General features: G+C 36.8%; 2 protein-coding genes across 6 annotated transcripts in view; both read right to left on the bottom strand.

Annotated features, from left to right (window-relative positions):
• The window catches only part of LOC149576301 (3-hydroxyisobutyryl-CoA hydrolase-like protein 3, mitochondrial), a 136594-nt gene that overhangs the window by 31926 nt on the left and 83479 nt on the right, over positions 1–21189 (bottom strand). For all 5 annotated transcript variants that reach the window (XR_016361425.1, XM_089816760.1, XM_089816757.1 and 2 more), the window contains 2 exons: positions 3521–3648; positions 3296–3397 (listed from right to left, as the gene is read on the bottom strand). Coding sequence is in view for 4 of the 5 variants with exons in the window: in XM_089816760.1 (XP_089672886.1) it covers positions 3296–3397; positions 3521–3648 (230 nt within the window). In the remaining variant the exon portion in view is untranslated. The remainder of the gene's footprint in view (positions 1–3295; positions 3398–3520; positions 3649–21189) is intronic.
• LOC149576302 (uncharacterized) lies at positions 11247–13645 on the bottom strand. The gene is made up of 3 exons (XM_089816775.1): positions 12065–13645; positions 11788–11940; positions 11247–11668 (listed from the first exon to the last, which is right to left on the bottom strand). The coding sequence occupies exons 1-3, from the start codon at positions 12126–12128 to the stop codon at positions 11346–11348; spliced, it is 540 nt and encodes a 179-aa protein (XP_089672901.1). The 5' UTR covers positions 12129–13645; the 3' UTR covers positions 11247–11345.

Raw genomic sequence — 21189 nt, forward strand, 5'->3', positions numbered from 1 at the left:
ACCTAGATCCAATGAGTGTTAAGTGTTCCGTTTGTTCTCATGATAGATGGATTCATGTTGAATTAGAACTCATGAAACATGGGTTAATGAGTTTCACTCAAAGACTACACAGTTAAATCCTAATAGCAATATCACAACCATATATTCTTCCTCCATCCTCTGACCAATTAACTCCAACTGATCATAGTTGTCCTTAATCTTTGTCAGATGCTGCTGTACGGACACTTCCTCATACATCATGATGGAGAAAAATCAATTCTTTACAAAGAATGCACGACTTTTATCAAAGGTTTCATGCAAGGCCTTTAGGTGCTCCCAAATCTTAACAACTGATTTTCCAAAGCAAACCTGTGGAAGCTTATCATCTATAACAGAAAGTTTAATGAGCATGACAGCTTCACAATTGCACTCATCAAACTCTTCCTGATCTTTATTCACTGTGACTAGACATTGAATGGTGCCCAAGAAGATATTATCAAGGCAGCAATATTGAAAAATGGTCATCATTCGCTGCTTCCAATTGTTGTAGTTTTTGCCATTGAAACGTTGTCTGCCTTCCAACATGATGTTGGTCAATGAAGCCATCTTGACATTTTTGAGACACGAAAAACAAAGGACTATGAAGATGTTGATTGCACAAATTTCAATACAAATCTGCTAGCACAAAAATCAAGGCATGGCTTTTGAGACAAAATTGTCAAAAGAACTAGAAAAATCCGATGAAGACCTAGAAGAGATCTAAAAAAAAGGGAAAATTTTTGAAACCGGAATAAAAATCCAATGACATGGAAATCAAGTCATAGAAATTGAGGTACCCAAAAAATTTTGACAATGACCCAAATGAGATCTCAAAAAACCCATCAAGAACCTCCAAGTAGTTTTCCACAACGAAAAAGACCTTGAGAGTTTCAAAAGAAACCCTACCTGTTTTTGAAAAACCCAAAAAATTGCAGATTTGACTATAAAAAAAATAGTGGAAACAAATACTTCTAGTCGCAGATCAAAGGCAAAGGGTTTTTAGAAACACTTGACGGGGCCTTTAGTAGCAAGCAAGCAATAAAAACAGGTTAAAAAATGCGGATTTGCAGAGGTAAATCGCAGACAAGCAGTCACGTGAGCAGCAAGAAGAAGCGAGTAAAAGAAAAATGTCTCTACATGAATGACACCCAAAGAAGACACTTAAGACTAAGAAAAAACCATGAAAACAAGCAAAAAGAAACCACAATTGGTCATGAAATTGGCACTAAAATTGTCAAATGATTTTGCCCAGTGTCCACAACAAGTTGCAACCAAAAAGTGACCAATAATTGAAATGATATGACGATACAAATGGCCAAAATGCAGGTGAAAACGAAACCCATGATTCTTCCTTTCCATGATTTGTCTGAAACTCAAAACCTTTTTCACAAGCCAATTTCAGAAACCATAAATTTTTTCAAGAAAGCATTAGAAGTTATTTGTGAATTTTTATTTGGATTATGGCTCTAATACCATATTACGCAAGTAATTGGTAAATTATTTGATACATTAGCAATGCGCAAAGGCGCTCAATAGATAATTTTACAACATTTACAAAATAAACAGGTTTCTAAAAAGAGACTACAAATAAGATCAGACATGACCAGTCCAAACTAAATAATTAACAAAACATTATTTTAATAAAATTATCGTTGATAGGCTTTAGAGGAGAGTTTGCATATGTTATTTTTTGCTTAAATCACCAAAAATGGGTTTTAAATATGCATTTGCATGTGAAATATGATGTTTATTTTATCACAATCAGCCCTATGGGCTTTAGCAAAGAAAATCCATATTAAAAACTCCATATCTCGCCCTTTATATGCAAAAAACGGGTTTTAAATAAACCATTGCATATTTAAAACTTCAATGACTTGCCATTATAAACCCATGGTGGTCTTTTTAAATGGATTTGCAAGCCATTATGTTAAAGGTAATAACAAACTTTTTAATATGTAATGCATATAAAAATTGCCACTTCTACATGCACATAGGTTCTCATGTTTAAATTTACATGTAATTTGAAACTTTTGTTGTGATGTGGAGCCTAATCAGACTTAGAGGTTTATTCGATGCAGTTTACCCTTAGATTATTTCTACGGGGTCGAGGGGCAATGCCCTTGTGGCAGTTTTCGGGGGCAGCGCCCCTAAAGCCAAAAAATGACTCATTATCGTAAAAGGCGTCGGCTGCTATTTTTCTATTGGACAACTTATTTTAGCCCTAATTTTGTGAGCGGCAAAATCTTCTATAAAATGGCTTAGGTTAGGAATTTTATAATGTGTGATGAGATTGTAGCTTCTTGCAGCGGTATTGAGTTGTAAGGGATTGTGGATTGTAATCACTAGATAATAATAATATTGGACTTCTTGTTGGTGGACGTAGCCTAGGGATTGGGTGAACCACGTTAAATCCTTATGTCTTGTGTTCTCTTCTGTGCAATTTATTATTTTCTAATATTGGTTATATTTGCATGTAATTGTTATTTTTGTCCATAATTAGTCCTAACAACTTTAATGAGAAAATCATTGAAAATAACACCTAAAAAGTCCACCTTACATTCAAAAATCATTGAAGCCTAACATATTTTGATGTGAAATTTTAAAATGAAGTTTTAGATCAATCTCACATGTAAATAACACCTATATGGTGCAGTTGCCAACAAAAAGCCCACTAATGAGAGATTTTAATTAAAGAACAAGGATATGTAGTTAGGCCGAAAAACCCAAAATGCAGAATGCTTAATTCCTTAATAACTTTTGATAGACAATTGCAATTGAGTCTAGGGTAGGGTAGCTCAAAACAAGCGGAATTGAAAAAAGTCACAATCCTAGTGTGAAAAGAAAACCATAACGAAGCACACAACCAAAAAAATCAAGAAAAGACTCACCTTTAAGAATTAAACCAAGAAATTTGCTGTAGTGTTGTACAATTTTGCGAATACAAAATTGAGGACAACAATTTAAATGGGACAAAATGTATACTAGATTTTGAAAAAAAAATTCACTTTTAGTGTTTCTCTCATTAGCATTGAATCTTTTCGGAGGACCACTTTTGAGACACTATTTTATATATCCTACAAACCTGAATACAAAGTAAGAATCCTAGCAGTGAAAGGACTGACTTCCGCTAGATCACATTCAAAAAAAATTTGCGTAAGCTGATATCGATACAAGGGATGTTATGAACCCTGAGGTAAGAATGGAGTAGATACAGGACACAAAAAACAGATGCTATAAGTAGATTTAGTGAGAAAATGAATTAGAAGGAAGTTTAAACCTGGTCCTTGTCAATAAGAACTGCACGGACTCCCTCAACAAAATCATTTCGAAGTGAACTTCTCAGGGCTATCCGATATTCTACTTTCATCACGCCATCTAACTGAACATGCAAAGAAATACAAATTCCACAATCAATACCATACTCACAGCATAAACCTTCAGAATTTGATTCCTAGAAGTTAGGTAAAGATCTCCAATGCACAGTATAGGCAAAGAAACTAACCTTAGAAAGTTCATTTCCAAGATCGCCATGCGCAGATGTGACGGTTGAAAAATGCTTGTGTGTCAAACAAAGAGAAAATGGAGCACCTTTTCCCAGTCCTGAGAGTGCATCTTTTGCCCACTCTGCCACTGTTTTCACATTAAAAGTTCAACATAAAATATAGGAAATATAAGCTCACCCAACAGTAATATGCTTCTTATAATCAGTTGCAAGAAACAAACTCATGGCATCTAAATGCAGGTAACTTTTAGTTAGAACATCAGAACTGTAAAATTACAATGCCTCTTTTAGTATGTTCTCCTTAAGACCAACAATATCCTGATTGATTGAGGTAGAGCCTGATGGGACATATGATTAGCTTCAGGTCAAAGTTTCTGCAGGGAAAGAGAATGTAAGATTGTCAAATACAACATAATAACCTATTATCAAGTTGCCAGGACAGGTATAGCAAGGCACGAGGGGACTTATTTCTGGGAAGCATTTTATGGGAGGCTATTTTTTAGGGGATGTTTATTGAAGAATAGGGTAAATTTTAAAGGCTAGGAAATTTCAAATATTCATACAATAACATTGACAAGGCATTCATCATCTACATTATAGAAACCTAATACATAACATTAGAGTTGAATTAAGATTTCACATATGAATGGGCCAACAAATTGAATTTAATTGTTTGTGCTTCATTGTCAATGTAACTGTATATAGAATAGAAATTCAACAAAAAGCCCAAAGGCTAAAAAGATAAACTACAAAATGAGAAAAACACAGAAATATACTGCTGCCCCTAATCAGCATCAACTAACATTGCATCAAACAAGAGTCTAACTTTCTGTAACCATGAAGGATTGCCTCATCCAATGAAAGCCCAACAATCCCTTGTATATCTTCCTCATCAACCTGGGAGGCATCTATTGGGTCGTCATCCCAATGTGTGGTCAGAGTCTGATTATAGTCGAGACCATGTTGATCCTAAAGTCACGAGGCACCATATACACCACCAATTTCTCCAATTGTTGAGTGGTGACCATATTCCTCTTAATTAACTATATCAGATTGTAGTTAGAAAAGAATAAAGCACATTATTGTAGCGGGTGAAATGGATAATTATTATGTTTTATATTTATGGTGTCTATTTCCCAACTAATTGTGAGTTGGTAATTAGTAGATACTGAAAGTTGGCAGCCTTAAGCAACATCGGTCTACTATTTATATGTGCTTATTGTTCATAGTCTGGGACCACTTTGTACTTATTGCACATCTGAGAATCCGTAAATAAAGCTATATCTTTTGAATATGTCAAAAGTTACTCCTATTCCCATGTTTTGTAAATATACATCTTGTTTACTTTGTACTCTTGTAAATTAAGTTGTCCAATTTGGCCCCCTAGCAACCCAGACCAGACATGGTTCAAACTGGTCAGTGGTTCTAGCCCGGTCTGCTGGGGGTCCCGATAGGGTCCCAACCATAGGTGGCTGGTTCAAACCAGACCAGCCACAGTTCAGACAATGCCGAACTTGGCAGAACTGTGAATGAACTTGGCAGGGACAGTGGTCAAAGTCAGCGGCCAAGTGTTTTTTTTTGGCAGATTTAATGTTTCTAAAGACTTCAGTTGGCTTCTAACATTCATTTGTAGCATGCCAATAGGTCATTTTCTCTTGAGATGGAGGAAATAGGTGGATAAGCAAGAGTTTGATTGTGTGACAAAGAGTTGGAAGATTGATTTGTGGTCTTCATAATAGGTTTGTGCCTCATTCCTACACCTTTGCAAGCTTACAATGACTGAAAAAGGTAACTTTTCTCCATTTGATTTTGCTTTGTTTAAGTTTCAATTGTTTTCATTTCCCTTTCATTGTCCATAAGATCTCACTTTTTTTAAATTTTTCATTCTCTTGTTTTTAAATTGGATATATATAAAATTCTTGCTATAATAACTATAATCACATCTACCTCTTCCCTTGTAGGCAATACAGAGAAACAAATATAACCACGTTATGATTCTCCCTTCTGGAAGTATGTTGGTATTGTAAGAGCCCTTCCAGGAGGTGGTGCATTTTGTAGCACATGTCAAGGTTACAATGTAGAAATGAAAAGGTCATCTTATCAAGTGGTAGGCAATGTTAGGGTTTAAGCAAATATGACCAATAAACAATATTAAGATAGTGCAAAAATAGAGGAGATAGAAAACAAATAACAAAAAGGTTTAACATGGTTCACCCAGTGTGAGCTACATCTACCAGAGAAACAATCATCCACTAATTTTATTTATCAGACGAAGAACAAATTACAATCTGATAATTTGACATTACATCATCACTTATTTACAGGCCTTTTATGCAATGTACCGATGTTTATTGACAAATTAACCCTAAAAATGCTTGGTGAGTTAACCTGAGAAATGCTTGACAAGTTAACCAAAAAAAAAATTGCTAGAATAGTCACCACAAACCAACAAGCTATTTAGGTGAATTCACTAGAAGAGGAGTCGGCAAATGCCCTAGAAGAAATGTACTTATACCAAATGTAATAGTATTAAGATATATTGCAGAGCATAAAGTAGCGGAAGAGAGAGAAGCACATAGACAAAATACCACTACTAGTACTAAAAAATTAAAATCAAAGGGAATGCAGCCCCCCTCTACAAATATTGTGATAAAAGACCACCACTTTTATACTACTATAACTTAGCCTGAAATTGAAACTCAAGCACCCATTACACACAAAAGAAAGGGACCATTGGAAACTGCATTTCAAAATGAGAGTCGGGAAATTGCGGAAATTGATGTAGCAAGATGTCTATTTGCAAATGGGTTGTCTTTCAATGTGGTTTGGTCCCCATAACATAATGAAAAGTATTGATGAAGCTCCAAGAGGGTACAAGGGCCACGGTTATGAGAGAGTATAGACCACCTTGTTGGATAGAGAGGTTAAGGGGATTGAGAATGCGTTCAAGCTCGTAAGGGATTCATGGATTGAGATAGGGGTATTGATTGTTTCAGATGGGAGGAAAGATGTAAGAAATCATCCCTTGATCAATGTCATAGTAGTGTCCCCTAAAGGACCAATATTTTTGAAATTCGAGGCTTGTAAGGGGGCAAGTAAAATATGGGTCTTTATTGATGATAGTCTCGTCTCTACCATTGAACAAGTGAGACTCGGAAAAATTATCCAAGTCGTAACGAACAATGCAAAGAATTGTAGAGTTGTTGGTTTATTGGTTGAAGAACAATATCATCATATCTTTTGGATACCTTGTGCGGTCCACTCACTCAATCTTATGCTACTAAAGAATAGGATCAAAATTGGGTAAATCAAACATGTGTATAAAGAGGTTGAGGACATCCAAGTATTCGTCACAAGCCACCACGTGATTCAAGAAATTTCAGATTATTCTCACATTTGGAGCTATCGAAGGTAAGTGAATTTGAACTTGAAGTGGAAACTTAATTTATGAAAACAAAATCAGTATTTTACAATTTCTGATTTTCATAATTTGATTGTGTGATGTGAATTATTTTTGAAGTATGTCTCTAATAGTTCTATTTTGTTTGCTCTGATTTTGTTAAGGGATGTTGAGACCCATTTTGCATCAAACTTAATCATCTTGTGACAACTTGTGCAAGTGAAAGTGGCACTTTGCAATTGGTAATCAGCAATTATTGGTCTAACAAAACAACACTGAGAGGGCAACAAAAATTAAGCAAAGGATATCAGGTGGCTCATGGTGAGAACGTGTAAAGTATCTCCTTAAATTCACTGAGCCAATTATGACCCTACTTTTCTGCAATGAAATAGACACGCCTTTCCTTGGAGAGGTGTATGATGGCATATACTCAATGCTTGAGAAGATGAAGCAAATTGTAAATGAAAAAGAGCAAGATCCTGAGGAGACCTTCAAGAACTTGCAAGCAATTCTGTAGAATGATGGAACAAGATTACTATTCCTCTACATTTGCTTGCTTATGCATTGACACCAAAATATTATAGCACCAAATATATTGGTCTGCAAGGAAGGCTGCCACCATATAGAGATTTAGAAGTCTTTGATGGGCAAGGAGACCTTCAAAAAATTGCAAGCAATTCTTGTAGAATGATGGAACAAGATTACCATTCCTCTAAATTTGCTTGCTTATGCATTGACACCAAAATATTATAGCACCCAATATATTGGTCTACAAGGAAGGCTGCCACCATATAGAGATTTAGAAGTGTTTGATGGGCGAGGAGACTTTCAAAAAATTGCAAGCAGTTCTTGTAGAATGATGGAACAAGATTACCATTCCTCTACATTTGCTTGCTTATGCATTGACACCAAAATATTATAGCACCTAATATATTGATCTACAAGGAAGGCTGCCACCATATAGAGATTTAGAAGTGTTTGATGGGTACAATGCAGCATTTGGAAGACTCTTTCCTAATGATTATATGCAAGATTTGATTACAAATGAGTTCATAGAGTTTGTGAATGCGAGAGGTCTAGGTATTGATGCTCTTTGTCATCGCTTTAGGAAGGATGCTCATAGTTGGTGGTACCTCCATGACCAAAGATTCCACATGCTGCAGCCCCTTGCAATCAAAATTTTATCAAAGTTTTATTTTTATCTTTTAAAGTTTGTTTTGTCTTCATGAATCGTTGGTAATTTATACTTCATAAGATTAATAGTTCTATTTTAATTGTTTACTTTGTCTTATCTTCATAGGTTGTTAGTTCATCTGCATCAAAAAATAAATGGAGCACATATTCTTTCATCCACTCAATAAAGTGCAATAGGTTGCAATCAAAAAGAGCGGAGAACTTCGTATATGTGCATTGCAACTTGTGTCTCATCTTGCACAAGAATAAAGAATACAAAGAAGGGGAGACAAAGACGTAAAATTTGAATGCAAAGTATCCGGAGTTGGATGTTTCCACTTCTCAACTTGCATTTGTTGAATTTGAAGAATTTGACACCAATAAGGTCACTGGTCTCAGCACTATTTGTGTATCAACCAATGCCAATCAAGAAGAAGAAGATGATGATGATCAATAAATTATAAATACATTAGTTCAACTTGAAACAATGATGCTTGAAATTGTTGTTATGGTTTATCATTTGACATTTTAATATTCTAAATCTTTCATGTTGAAGTATATGATAGTATGATCGCGATGTTATAGTTACAAGTTTATGCTGTTTTTGTTGTTTATATCAAAGTAACAAGAATCAAATTGGATCGGAATCGGCAAGGCCGAATCGAATCGTGAATCGGCCATGAATCGGCTATGAATTGGCAAATTAGAAAAAACCCTTTAAATTTAGAGATTTTAAAAATTTAAAACTTATTTCATGCAACCTTTATTGAATATAACTTAAACACACTATAATATCATCAAATAGAAATTAACATACATAAACATGAAACATAAATGATAAATTCATCACATACGTAACTAGGTAAAATGTAAATCGTAGGCTGTAGCCGAAGTAAATAGAAATCATATGATCATAATGATTCAAATCATAGAATGTATGTAAGATGAAGATCCATAAAACATCAAATCATAAATGTATGTAAGAATCTAAGATGAAGATCAATGAAACATATGTCTATCAGTATCAATATCTGTAAACAAAATGAAAAAACAAGGCTCTAGCTCAAGCCTCATCATTATCCTCATCATCATCCTCAAGCTCGGTCACAGCCTCAGCCTTAGCCTCTAAGTATCCAAATTGCCTACTAGAAAGGCATCTAACGTAGGTCCTAGAGGACCGCCGAGCCATATCCCCCACATGTAAGATGAACTTACGAACAACATCGCTACGGCCTGTGTCTATGCGTGCGCATGCGTGTCTACTAGTGCTTGAATGTGCTCTAGTTGCCTCCTCTGCCATGGCCACAGCCTCAGCCTCTATATCCACCTGGTCAACCCACTCACGGTCTTCCTCAGTGAAGACTCGATCCACAACCTCTGTGAGCCACTCTAATTCTAGATCAATCTCCTCCAGAATGATCGGAGATGAGTGAGCACCCAAAATCTGTCTGATCCTAAGATGAAGGTTGTAATGAACAAAGACAAGATCATTCGACCTCAACACAGTCAACCTATTTCTCCTCTTCGAATGGATGTGCTTGAACATGGACCAACTGTGCTCACATCCAAAAGTGCTACTTGGCTGACTCAAAATATAGATGGCAACTTTTTGAAGTTTTGGAGTTGTGGGCCCAAACATTTGCCACCATCTATCTGAAATAAAGGAAAACAAAAAACAATTAATCTCATTTACAACTTTAAAATTACATAATCAACAATTAAAATTTAAAATGCACAACTTATAAGTCATAAGCTTTAGATTCATGAATATATTATTTAATTTTTACCTAGTTGTATTGTTGTCCGAGCATCTATGGCTATCCTACTAGAGAAAAGTGGCCCTTTTTTATTATTGAACTTGTCGAGCTCAATGATTGCAACTGCGCTATCCTCATCACTACTCAACCTCTAGATCACTGTATATAAGCCAGTGAGAACCTCCTCATCCGCCTTTAAGTCAGGACGAAAACGAAATGCCGGATTCAAAAAGTAAGTTGCTGCATGGATGGGTTGGTGGACCTGATTTTGCCATCGCCTATCAATGATATCCCAAATAGGGGCATGCTTCTCCTACACTCCTGCATACCAGGCTCTAATGGTCTCTTTGGCCCTATCCATGCCCTCATATATGTAGCCCATAGAGGGCTTCTCCCCATCAACAGTTTGTAGGAGAGATACAAGGGGCTTAGTGACCTGCATATAAACAAAAATTTGAGTCAAAATTTACATATAAAATAATATAACTTAAATTAAATCATTAAACAATTAAATATTAAATATTAAATATTAAATACTAAATAGTAAATTGTAAAATACTAAATGTTAAATTGCAATAAATTTACCTTAAGGATTTCTTTAGCAGGTTTCCAAAATCCATCATCATCAAATATTCAATTCCCCACATCTACCCTTGCAGTGGTCGTAGCATAGTGATGGGGACACAACCCAAGAACAGAATGGACACAACAGAAAAAGGGAAATTATATTAACTGAGAAAATAAGCTCGTACAAACAGTACAGAGAAAATCAACTTCAAAACATGCCCTAAGGGCTTACAATAGCATAAATCTGGAGATAATTTCTCCTTTCAGTACCTCCTCTCAAACTCCGCTCCGAACTGCCTTTTACAATGCCAGAAATCTCCTTAAATAGACCCCGAAGGGTTAAGGACTAGGAGTACATTCTAGAAAGTGCTAGTAGACATCCACCGACCAAATAGAAGGTTCCAAAAGTTGCGTTAGAAGTCGGTGCAAATCTAGAAGAATCCAGAAACGGTAACCGAACTTCCGGGAGGCATAACTTTTGAACCGTAGCTCCGATTGACGAACCGTTTGCATTTCCGGAAAGCTCTCGAAGCGCTCTATAGCCCTATGGACCAGCTTCGCTGGTCCCCCATTTTTTGGCCCTTTTCGAGGTCATTTAATGCCCCTAACCTGACTTTGAAGCATTCTTAAGAGGTCTACACAACTCGAAAAACTGCAATAAGTTTCAAACCGTGGGGCCTTTTGACCTGATTCTTTTTCTGGAATGCTCTAAATCACAATTACATTCATTTGGCCAATTCACACCTTCTAGGTTACCAAACTGATGGCCCAATTGCATGCTCCTATTTTTTCGGAATTTTCTAGCACACTGATAGTTGAACTGTGAGAGTTGGAACCTTTATTTGACCCAAATGGGTGTCCAAAAATAAAAACACATGAAACAGAAACTAAGTCTAAATACATTTTTTTGGGTGACACAGGATTGCCCTTATCCCTTTGGATGCTCCTGCATCACATAGGAAGATGAAATCCACTCCTGTCCAACAAACATGCTCCTCAAATCATCCCTTGATGTCAACAAGGACTGCAGTGTGATGAAATTTAAAGCAAACCTTGTGATCCCTAGACGAGCTAATTCCTTGTCTTCTGTGTACTTCCTCATTGTGCTAAGGACAAATGAATGATTATAAATAATTTTGCATATATTTTTTGCCCTTTCGACACATGACTTGACCCACTCAAGCTTGTCAATGTAGTGTTCCACACAAAGGGACCAAAATATGGAGGGGTTCCTCTCCATCAAAAGTTTACCTACAACAATTTTAAGTTAATTAGAAATTCAAACATGTTAAAACTTAGGAAACTTAGAATTCGAAAATTTCAAAATTCAAATAAATTTATTTTCAAAACTTGAAAAGTTGAAAGTTTACCTACAGCAACATAACTTGTTGAATTATCTGTCACCACCTCCACCACATGTTGTTCCCCCACCTCTGCTATGACTTCCTCAATAACCTCACATAAGTATGTGGCATTTTTTATATGAACAGAAGCATCAATGGATTTGAGAAACATGGTATATCCTACAAAACAACAAATTATAATGGATCATCAACAAATTAGCAATCAACAAATCAAAATTTGAAATATAATATATTCAATCACGATTCACAATTATGTATGTAGGAAAGCGGAATGATCAATAACCTCCACAAGATACAAGAAAATTGAGGAGTGTTCTATTCCTCCTATCTGTCCAACCATCAGTCATGATGGTGCAACCCTTTTTGATCCACTACTTTCGGTTCTCAAGCTCAACCCTCATATCCTCTACCATATCATCCAAGAGGTATCCACTCAACTCAGCCTCAATTGGGGCTTTAAACCTCGGACCACAAATAGTAACTGCATCTATCATGTTTTACCAATAAGGAGTCCTATCACAAATAGATAATGATTAGAAATTTAGATGTCAAATCAATATGTAAGCTTGTAAAGCGAATCTATGATTAATCAATGAATCATAAAACAAGTAGATATAATTAAAGTTTTACTTTTAAGTTTAACCTTAAAGAAAACAAAGAAAAAAGAATCTTTTACTTGGCTACAACAAATGGAATGTTGCAAAAATACCAAAATTTGCAAATCTTTTTTCTGGCAGCATTATGAATCTCTTTGTTCAAACCCATACCCTCAAGCATGGGTTGTGAGATAGGAGTAGCACAAGGCACAAAGTAACTATCCATTCTGTTTTTCCACACTCTAGGCTGCAAAAGGTTGGAGTTGGACTCAGTCTTAGTATAAGACCGACTAGCACTAGCACTCGCATGAGTCCTAGAACTAGGATGAAAAGGAGGCCTGGAAGAACCCTCTCCAACACAACCTATGGATGCGGAAGCTGATGCAGATGCAGATGCGGCTACGAGAGCATGGGAGCCAATAGCCCTTAACCCTTCAAGTTGCATTTTCTTATTCAATTTCTCTTGTTCATATTTTTCTAATGCCACTAAACAAGTTTGTTTTGCCTTAGCAGTTTTTTTAGTGCAAATTGTAACATCATGTCCAGATATAGCAGCAATGTGGTATTTGAATCTATAAATACCTCCAAAATTTATTTCTTTACAAAACATACATTTTGTTTAAAATTTGTTTCTTCCAAGAAACTCTTCAGTATATTTTCAACATTTATTTGTTTTACCCATTGCGGAAAATGAAAGCAAAGGGCTGCTGCAATAAGAAAATTTATGTAAAATATCAAAATTTGAAACTAATAAACAAAAGTTACAAAACAACAAACCCTAGTTTGCAATTTAGTAAAACTAAAAAACATTCGAGATTTGCAAATGAAAACTAAACATATTTAACAAAAAATGCATAATACACTAACACGCAAAATAAAAATCAGCACTTACCTCTTGCAAATGAGTTCAGGAGTGTTGAAGAGTGTTGATATTGACTCCTTAATGCTCCCAATGTAATTTATGGCCTCCCCAGATGGACTTCTGATCTCTTTGGTGCTCTTCCTTCTTGCCGGTTGGAAACCTATGGTATTTTTTTTCTCTTCGTCTCTCACTTTTCCTCTCTTCTACTCATGTTTAACAATTAGAAGGCCCTTTAGGGTTAAAACAAAGAGGAAAGGCCAAAAAGAAAAGGAAAAAAAATGTGTTTTTTTTTTAAATCAAGCCAACTTTATTTCCTGCCAAGGTTGATTTTTAGGACCGATTCAAGCAATTTTTGGCATGAATCGCTTGAATCAGCTATTCAGGTGATTCATGCCAAAAAATCAAACGAGATGATTCACGATTCAAAAACAACCGCCTAGTTTGAACCGAATCGCCAAACTGGCAATTCAGGTGATTTTCGAGCGATTCTCGAAACTATGGTTTATATGATACTATGTGTAATGTCCCTAGTCCGGTCGAGGAGATTTGAGATTTTTATCTCGCCAATTAAATTCCATCAAAAACTATGAAGTCTTTTATTGATATACTTGTCCACAAATATCCTATCATAGTGATGCAGAAGCATCCTGAGTGTAAGAGCAATCTTGCATCACTCCAAAAATATTTGTATTTCAGTCTTTTCTATTTTAATAAGGACTAGTAGATAGGGTGGTTACTATTTATGGGAACTTCTTATTGTCCGTAAAATCTATATTGTAGTCGATGAGTAGAATTGTATCCGAATGGGCGCATGATGGTTGAGTCACCCCTTTGGGAAGGTATATGTACACTGTCTGGAATGGACTTGGAAGCATCATCACTGTAATCAATCATATCGAATATTGTAGTATCTTCTGCATACATGCGAATAATAAAAGGAATACTTCTGTGTTACATGCTCTTGTCTATTGTCTGAATGCATTAATAAACTATTTACCCTGTATGGTAAACATTTGGCGTCGTTGCCTATAAAGACTAGGTGCTATGAATGTCGAACACATTGAATAAAGATAGAAATAAGAATCCAAAAGATGACGACATAAGAGTGGCATGGCAAGTATTAAACCGCACACAGCGAAGCGATTGGAGGCATAGACTCCAACAACTCGCCGAAGGGTACGACAATGGTGGCACAGGAGGTGACCACGGTACAATGGGAGCACTAACGAACGGAGTGCAGTCGCCAAGTCGATCAAGGGAGAGGTTGATAGAAGAAGCCCGAGAAAGGCGAAGTGTGATCGAAAGAACAAAAGAAGAATTGGCAAACTGGTATACGCCAAGGGGGAATCCGGATGGAAGGAAAAGGACCAGCGCGGCTCAGAGTGTCGAAGGAACACGGGCGTGGGGTGAACTCTTCGTCCCTGATACATCTGACGAGCAAATATAGTTTGGTCGAAACAACCAAGTCCTTGAGGAAGCCTTCACGCCACCTGAGAACGAAGGTGTCCATAATGCGAGTGTTCAGAGCAGCACGGAAGTAGAGAAAAATGTGGGTACAAACAACAGTGCACAACAAAAGAAAGAGAGGGTACCGATGACCAATCCAAAGGAAAAGTTACCGAAGTTCGACAGGGATGGCACGACTGACTTGATCAGACACTGCAAAATTTGTGAGATGATTTGGACAGTGAATGGAGAAAACGACCAGGACGAATGGGCAAGGCTATTTCCAGCCACCTTATGAGGTGTAGCAATCGATTGGTTTTCTGGCACTGATCCAGCAAAGCTAACGACATGGGAAAACATAAAGAAGGAATTTATTACAGAGTTTCAACTGCTTCGAGATGATAATGAGATGGTAACAGAAATCTACACCACAAAATAAGGAAAAAATGAAACAGTCTGTGTATATTTATACTGAGTTTCTAGATTAGATTGTGTGAAGATTTTTCCATCAATGTTTCGAATCACACTACGTGATCCATCATCAGGATGAGAGAGCAAGAGGTGCAAAACAATGTAAGTTGCAGATTTAGCCCAGGTTCACCAAATAAAGGAGATCAGGAGGAGAGGGATTTTAGTTTTTATTTTATTATTTTCTCTCGCTTTGGGAGATGTGCAATCCCTCTCCTCCTAATCTCCTTTATTTGGTGAACCTGGGCTAAATCTGCGACTTACATTGTTTTGCACCTCCTGCTCTCTCATCCTGATGATGGATCACGTAGTGTGATTCGAAACGTTGATGGAAAAATCTTCACACAATCTAATCCAGAAACTCAGTATAACTATCATGGATTGTGGAAATTTGTTCGCATTAATAGTCCGTGTATATGCTAGAAAGCTAAAAGAATTAATAAATAAAATGGAAAATAAGCCAACAGACGGGCTGAAAAAGAGATGGTTCATAGAAAGACTACACTCGGAGTTAAAAAGGAAAATAAAGATTGTGCCGCCATCATCGTACACTGAAGCATACAATCAAGCGATGGACTTAGAGAGTGAACAGAAAACAAATAATAAGAAGAAAAGTAGATCATTCGACTCGGATGAATCCTCTTCTAAAGATAGTGATGGTGATGAAAAGGGAACTAAGAAGGTCCGAGCTCTCCAGAAGGATATGATCAAGATGATGAAAGAGTTTAAGAATATGCAGAAAGGGAATAGCCAGACCAAAGAAAATGAACTATGATACACAAAATGCAAGACAGAATGTCACACTAAGGGATCCTGTCCGAAGAATCAGTTCTGTGATATCTGCCAAATTGCAGGACATTCCACAAAGGAATGCCTGTTCAATATGTAAACAAGAGGGCATCAACAAGTGCTCCTAACACAAGAAGCATCCACGTCAGAAGGGAACAAAAACACAAATAATGACGGTGCCACCTCGGGTGGGTACAAAAACAACAGAAGGGGACAAAACAACACCAACAACAACAATAATAACAATAATAATGGGGGCCATAGTCTAATTCAGTATGATGTGAACGGCCGATCGATGGTTCAATGTCGGGTATGCAACTTGTGGGCCCACTTTGCACGAAACTGTACGACGATGAACACACCGCAACTGTTATGCAGATGGTGTGGTCTTGGAGACCATGAAAATGTTAAGTGCCTGAAATTGAAATCAGAAGTGAATTTGATCAGCATCGAATCGAGAACGGACGAAGAGAAAGTCCTAGCAATTACACGTAAACAGGAAAAGTTGTACCCAGATTCGACGAAAGAAAATAAGGGACTAGAAGAAGCATGGGCGGAAATTGAGAAAAGGATGCAAATATAAAAATCACAAATAGAAAAGGAGGACACTGCGGGTACCTCAATAAGGAATTGCGCGGAATAGAACATCATAAGGCAAATATTACAAACTAAAGTGTCAGTAAAATTAAAAGATCTGGTCCTCACAATGCCCCAACTACGAATGACACTCACAAACATGGCACTGGCTGCTACACTACCAGAAGAACCTAGGAAGGAGAAAGAAAGCGGAACAAGCGCACTAGACCCAATGCTGCTAGCCCTCACATCAGGAAGGCATCCGACAATCGTAGAAATGGGTATATTGGGAACAATCCTCTCAAACACAATTGTGTACGGAGGTTCGGGGGTAAATGTCCTACCAGAAGATACTGGGAAGAAGTTGGGACAGCCGAAGTTGTGGCCACCCATGTTCCAATTGCTAACTACAGACCAACATGGCATTAAGCCTCCTGATGGCACAACCAGTGACTATTAAAACATAGTCGTCCTTGCTTGACTTTGTAGTCATCCCGCTAAAAAGATGGGGATATGATGCCATTCTTGGACAAGAATGGCTCGTACAAGCAAAGGTTAAACATGATTGGAAGAAGAATAAACTATCAATGGAGAACAGAGGACGAAGATTCATTATTGATTTACACAAACAAATGGTGGGAGAAGAAGTCGGATCATCCAATTCAAAAGGAGAGGACGAAAGTAAGATGCAAATGGAACCGGATGAGGAAGGAGTCCTACGGTTGGAAGGTGGACTGAAGGACGATGATCTGGATTCGCTAAACGGTTTATTCCACTGGCAGATAGAGGATTATGAGCTCTTTCCGAGCTGTAATATGTTAAAGGGTCGACGAAGGTGAAAAAGGAGAGGAAAATGAATGTCCGAAGGAATACAGAGAAGTGGAAGAAGGAAAAGCGGTTACGACTGAAGCTGAAGGGAAGAACATACTGTACGAACCCAACAAAAAGAAAGATTCCACCGTACGGTACACAATGAACGGACCACGCAAAAAGAAAATGTTACGTCGCACCACGGATTTAGTAGAAAGGTACCAACAGCAAGGAAAACACATCGTATGGTCTGCACAAGAAACAAAGAGGAAAGGCTTAATAAAAACTTCACTAGTACAGAGTGCAGGTTCTAAAATCAAGAATACAATTATTGATGGCAAGGGAAATAAACCTGGAGATATGGAAAGTCTAAGGGAGGGATGGTATAATTTAAATAAAATTGATGAGCGACGATTGCAGGCACAATGGGCCACGAAGATTATATAGAACAGGCATAAGGCATGGCAGAATAAGCACTTGAAGTTGAACAAATTTCATTCAGGAAAACTAGTGCTGAAGTATAATGGGCGCAACGAGATCAGACCAGACAAATTTAAAACAAGGGGCGCATGCACCAAAGTTCCTGCCTTCATGTTTTTATGGTTGACTGAAGTAACTTTTGCAATGATCTCTATCTTGTCAACGCCTCTATGTTTTATTGATGGAAACTTATGGCTCAAGATTAGTTTTTTGTGTTTAGTGAGGAACTAATGGAAAACGTTGAAGTGTCTTTTAAAATGAAAACGTTCATAACATATATATATATATACAACTAAGCTAGTGTTGATATCAAGGATGCCTATGGCCCATGGAATATAATGTTATACGAAGACAGAGCTAAAAGAGAATGATATGTTATTATAAGGACAAGTAAAGGTAGAATAATAGAGAGAGTTGAACAGAATTTGAAAAGTATTAATAATTTTATTATTTTAAGAAATATATAAATAACAATAAAAATTATATTATATAAATGAACTACTCATTTCTACCAATTCCATTATAAGTTGAAATATTTAATTTAAAAAAATTGTTGATTACTTATATCAAAATACCAAAATATGTAGTAAGTTTGAAGGGTAGTATTAATGGTATTAAAAAAAAATTGAGCAAAACTGTAAAATAGTAGAAGATAATAAATGTGTTTAAGATAAGAAATATATTTAACTCTATATTTGAATAACATTTTACAAATTACAAAAAAAACATCAATGTAAAACTAGTAATAAATATATTTAAAATAAGAAATATAAAACATTGAAGTCTATATGTGAACTTGGTAAGGAAAATAGATAGGAATAATTAATATTGATTAGACATATTTGTGAGGTGGAAGATAAAAATGATTGTTTTTTTTTTTAGTTTATCCACTCGTCACAAATGTGAAAAAGATGAAGTTGCAATTAATGCATTCATTAATAGAGGTGTTAGAAAAATGATTGTTTTTTTTAAAGTTTATCCACTTGTTACAAATGTGGAAAAGATAAAGATGCAATTAGTGCATTCATTAATAGAGGTGTTAAAAAAAAAATTTGTATTTTTGTTGAAGAAAATTGAATTTTTTCATTGCCTTTTTCATTACAAGCCAATACAATTTTTTTTAAATTGTATTTTTCAATTCCAAAAAAACATGCAAATTAATATAGTTTTTGCAAACATTAGTATATCTTGAAATTTTTAGATTATATAACTAATATGAAACCTCGTGATTCCATTAGTTACCTGCCAAAGGTAGGAACTAATAAAGTGGGTTGGGTCATATAAAATCCGCAAAGTAGGCGATAACAAAGCAATAAGATTATGGACGCTCGATAGGAAGGAAGTAGCCAATGCAGTGAATGGGTTGAAGCTGAAAGTCTATCAACAAAGAAATAATGCACCTCCATGGATAAACAACTGAGGGACAGTATAAAAATAATAAATAATAATGTATATATGTAAGATAAGTAAATGTAGATAATATATAAAGTTGAGCATAATTTCTAAGTATGGACCTGGAAGTAATAAAATGAGTAAAAGAACAGGAATAATATAGTAAAACAAAATAAGTGTCGTACGGCCTTTACAGTAGCATAAAGGGAAGGAGGAAAAAAAAAAACACAGAACCGTATGGCTATTGGGGGAATGGAAAGCCTACCGTACAGCTTGTGAAAAAGAAAAGGGAATTTGTGCATACAAACAAAGACCGTACGGTCGTACGAAACAAAGGTACCATATGGCAGTCAGATAAGGGTGAAATCTAGACACCGTACGACAGATTGACGATATAGAAAAGCAACGTACGGTCCGTACAGAGGGCATAAACAGGAAGGGCACTGCAAAGAAAACCTTGTACGACCACATGGGGAGGAGAATAAAAGGGGATACGATCACAGCAAAGCGGAGTCATACAGCCTAGCAAGACATAAATTACTAAAACAATCATTGTACGAAGAGTATCTGAAGGAAAATCCAGCCTGTACCACAAGCAAGAAGGGAGAGAATAAGCCAAAGAATTGGAACCGCACAGCCAATAGGGAGATATAATTGATCGTACAGCTCAGGGGAAGTAAGCATAAATTCACTACCGTATGGGCACCAAGGGGAGATCACACCATACGAAGAGCAATTACAGACTAAAGAGTGTTAAAACCACACTGTACAGAATTTAGAAAGTGAAATATAAGACACCGTATGGCGTACGGTCAAGGAGGTAAATTAGGAGAATGTCGTATGGCTCATTGAGGACACCGTACGGCCCATTAGGAAGACTAATGTACGGCCACACAGGAACACATCTCGTACAGCTAGGAAAACAATACCATATGGATCACTAGAAGAGTAAGCACCGTACTATAGAGAATATTGTACGGCTTGAGAACTTCAGAGAGAGGATACCATATGGTGTACGAACTTCTGAGACAGGAGTAGAATGTACGGCCTGTTGTGGGAGAGCAGAGCCAGTATACCAGCAAAATCTAAAAAAGTCGTACAGCCAAACAGGGTGAAGCACCGATGTTGTACGGTCCCTACGGACAAAGAGGAGGAAGGCACTTAAGCATAAGAGGGAGCAATAATGTGCAACTGTACGGATACACAGAGAGTCATTTGAAAAGGTCATATGGCTGTTGGTAAATAACCGTACGGCAACAGGGAAAGCCAGTATGACATTTTTTTTCAAGGAGGAAGCCATAAAGTAAAAAGAAAAAAATGATGACAAATCAAAACAGTTTAGAATGGAAAACATATGATACCGAAGGGAAGGGAAAGACATAAACAAGTAGTAAAACATAAGTAGTTGGTTGAAAGTATATGGAATCAGAAGAAAATCACAAAATGGTGTTCCATGGAGTTCTGTGTGGGTTTGAGGGTACTAATTTGGTGATGAGACCTAGAGCTCCTGCAAGCATGGAGTGTCTATCTACCAGAGGTGGAGAGAGCACTGGAGCAAGCATTTCGAGAGAGGTGATACGCTTTGAGGCACTCAAAGTAGATGTTCGACGTCTTGGTGGATACATAGAGAGCTCGGGAGGAGCTGATCATCCAGTTGGAGGTAATAGAACGACACTTGGCTTAGCGTACCAATGCGTTGGAAGTAGAGAAGGCGTCACAGGTGGCTATCAAGGTCAAATTGGCTAAGGTGACAGTATTGTGTTAGCAAAGGCTACAGATGCAAAGTGTTTGGAGACCACTTTGGTGCAAGCACAAGACGAATGTAAAAGTGGTGTGACGGAAATAGATCTATCCTGTTATAGTTAGTCATAGTTAATGTATTCTGTTTTGTTAATCAATCTCGGATATTTTGTAATTGTCGTCCAGAGACAACTTTTCTTTGGGGGGGATGATGTCGGTAAAATCAATATTGTAGTCGACGGATACAAT

Source organism: Cupressus sempervirens, chromosome 1 (assembly GCF_028749045.1).
Source record: "Cupressus sempervirens isolate cs-2001-9-10 chromosome 1, ASM2874904v1, whole genome shotgun sequence".
Classification (NCBI taxonomy): Eukaryota; Viridiplantae; Streptophyta; class Pinopsida; order Cupressales; family Cupressaceae; genus Cupressus; species Cupressus sempervirens.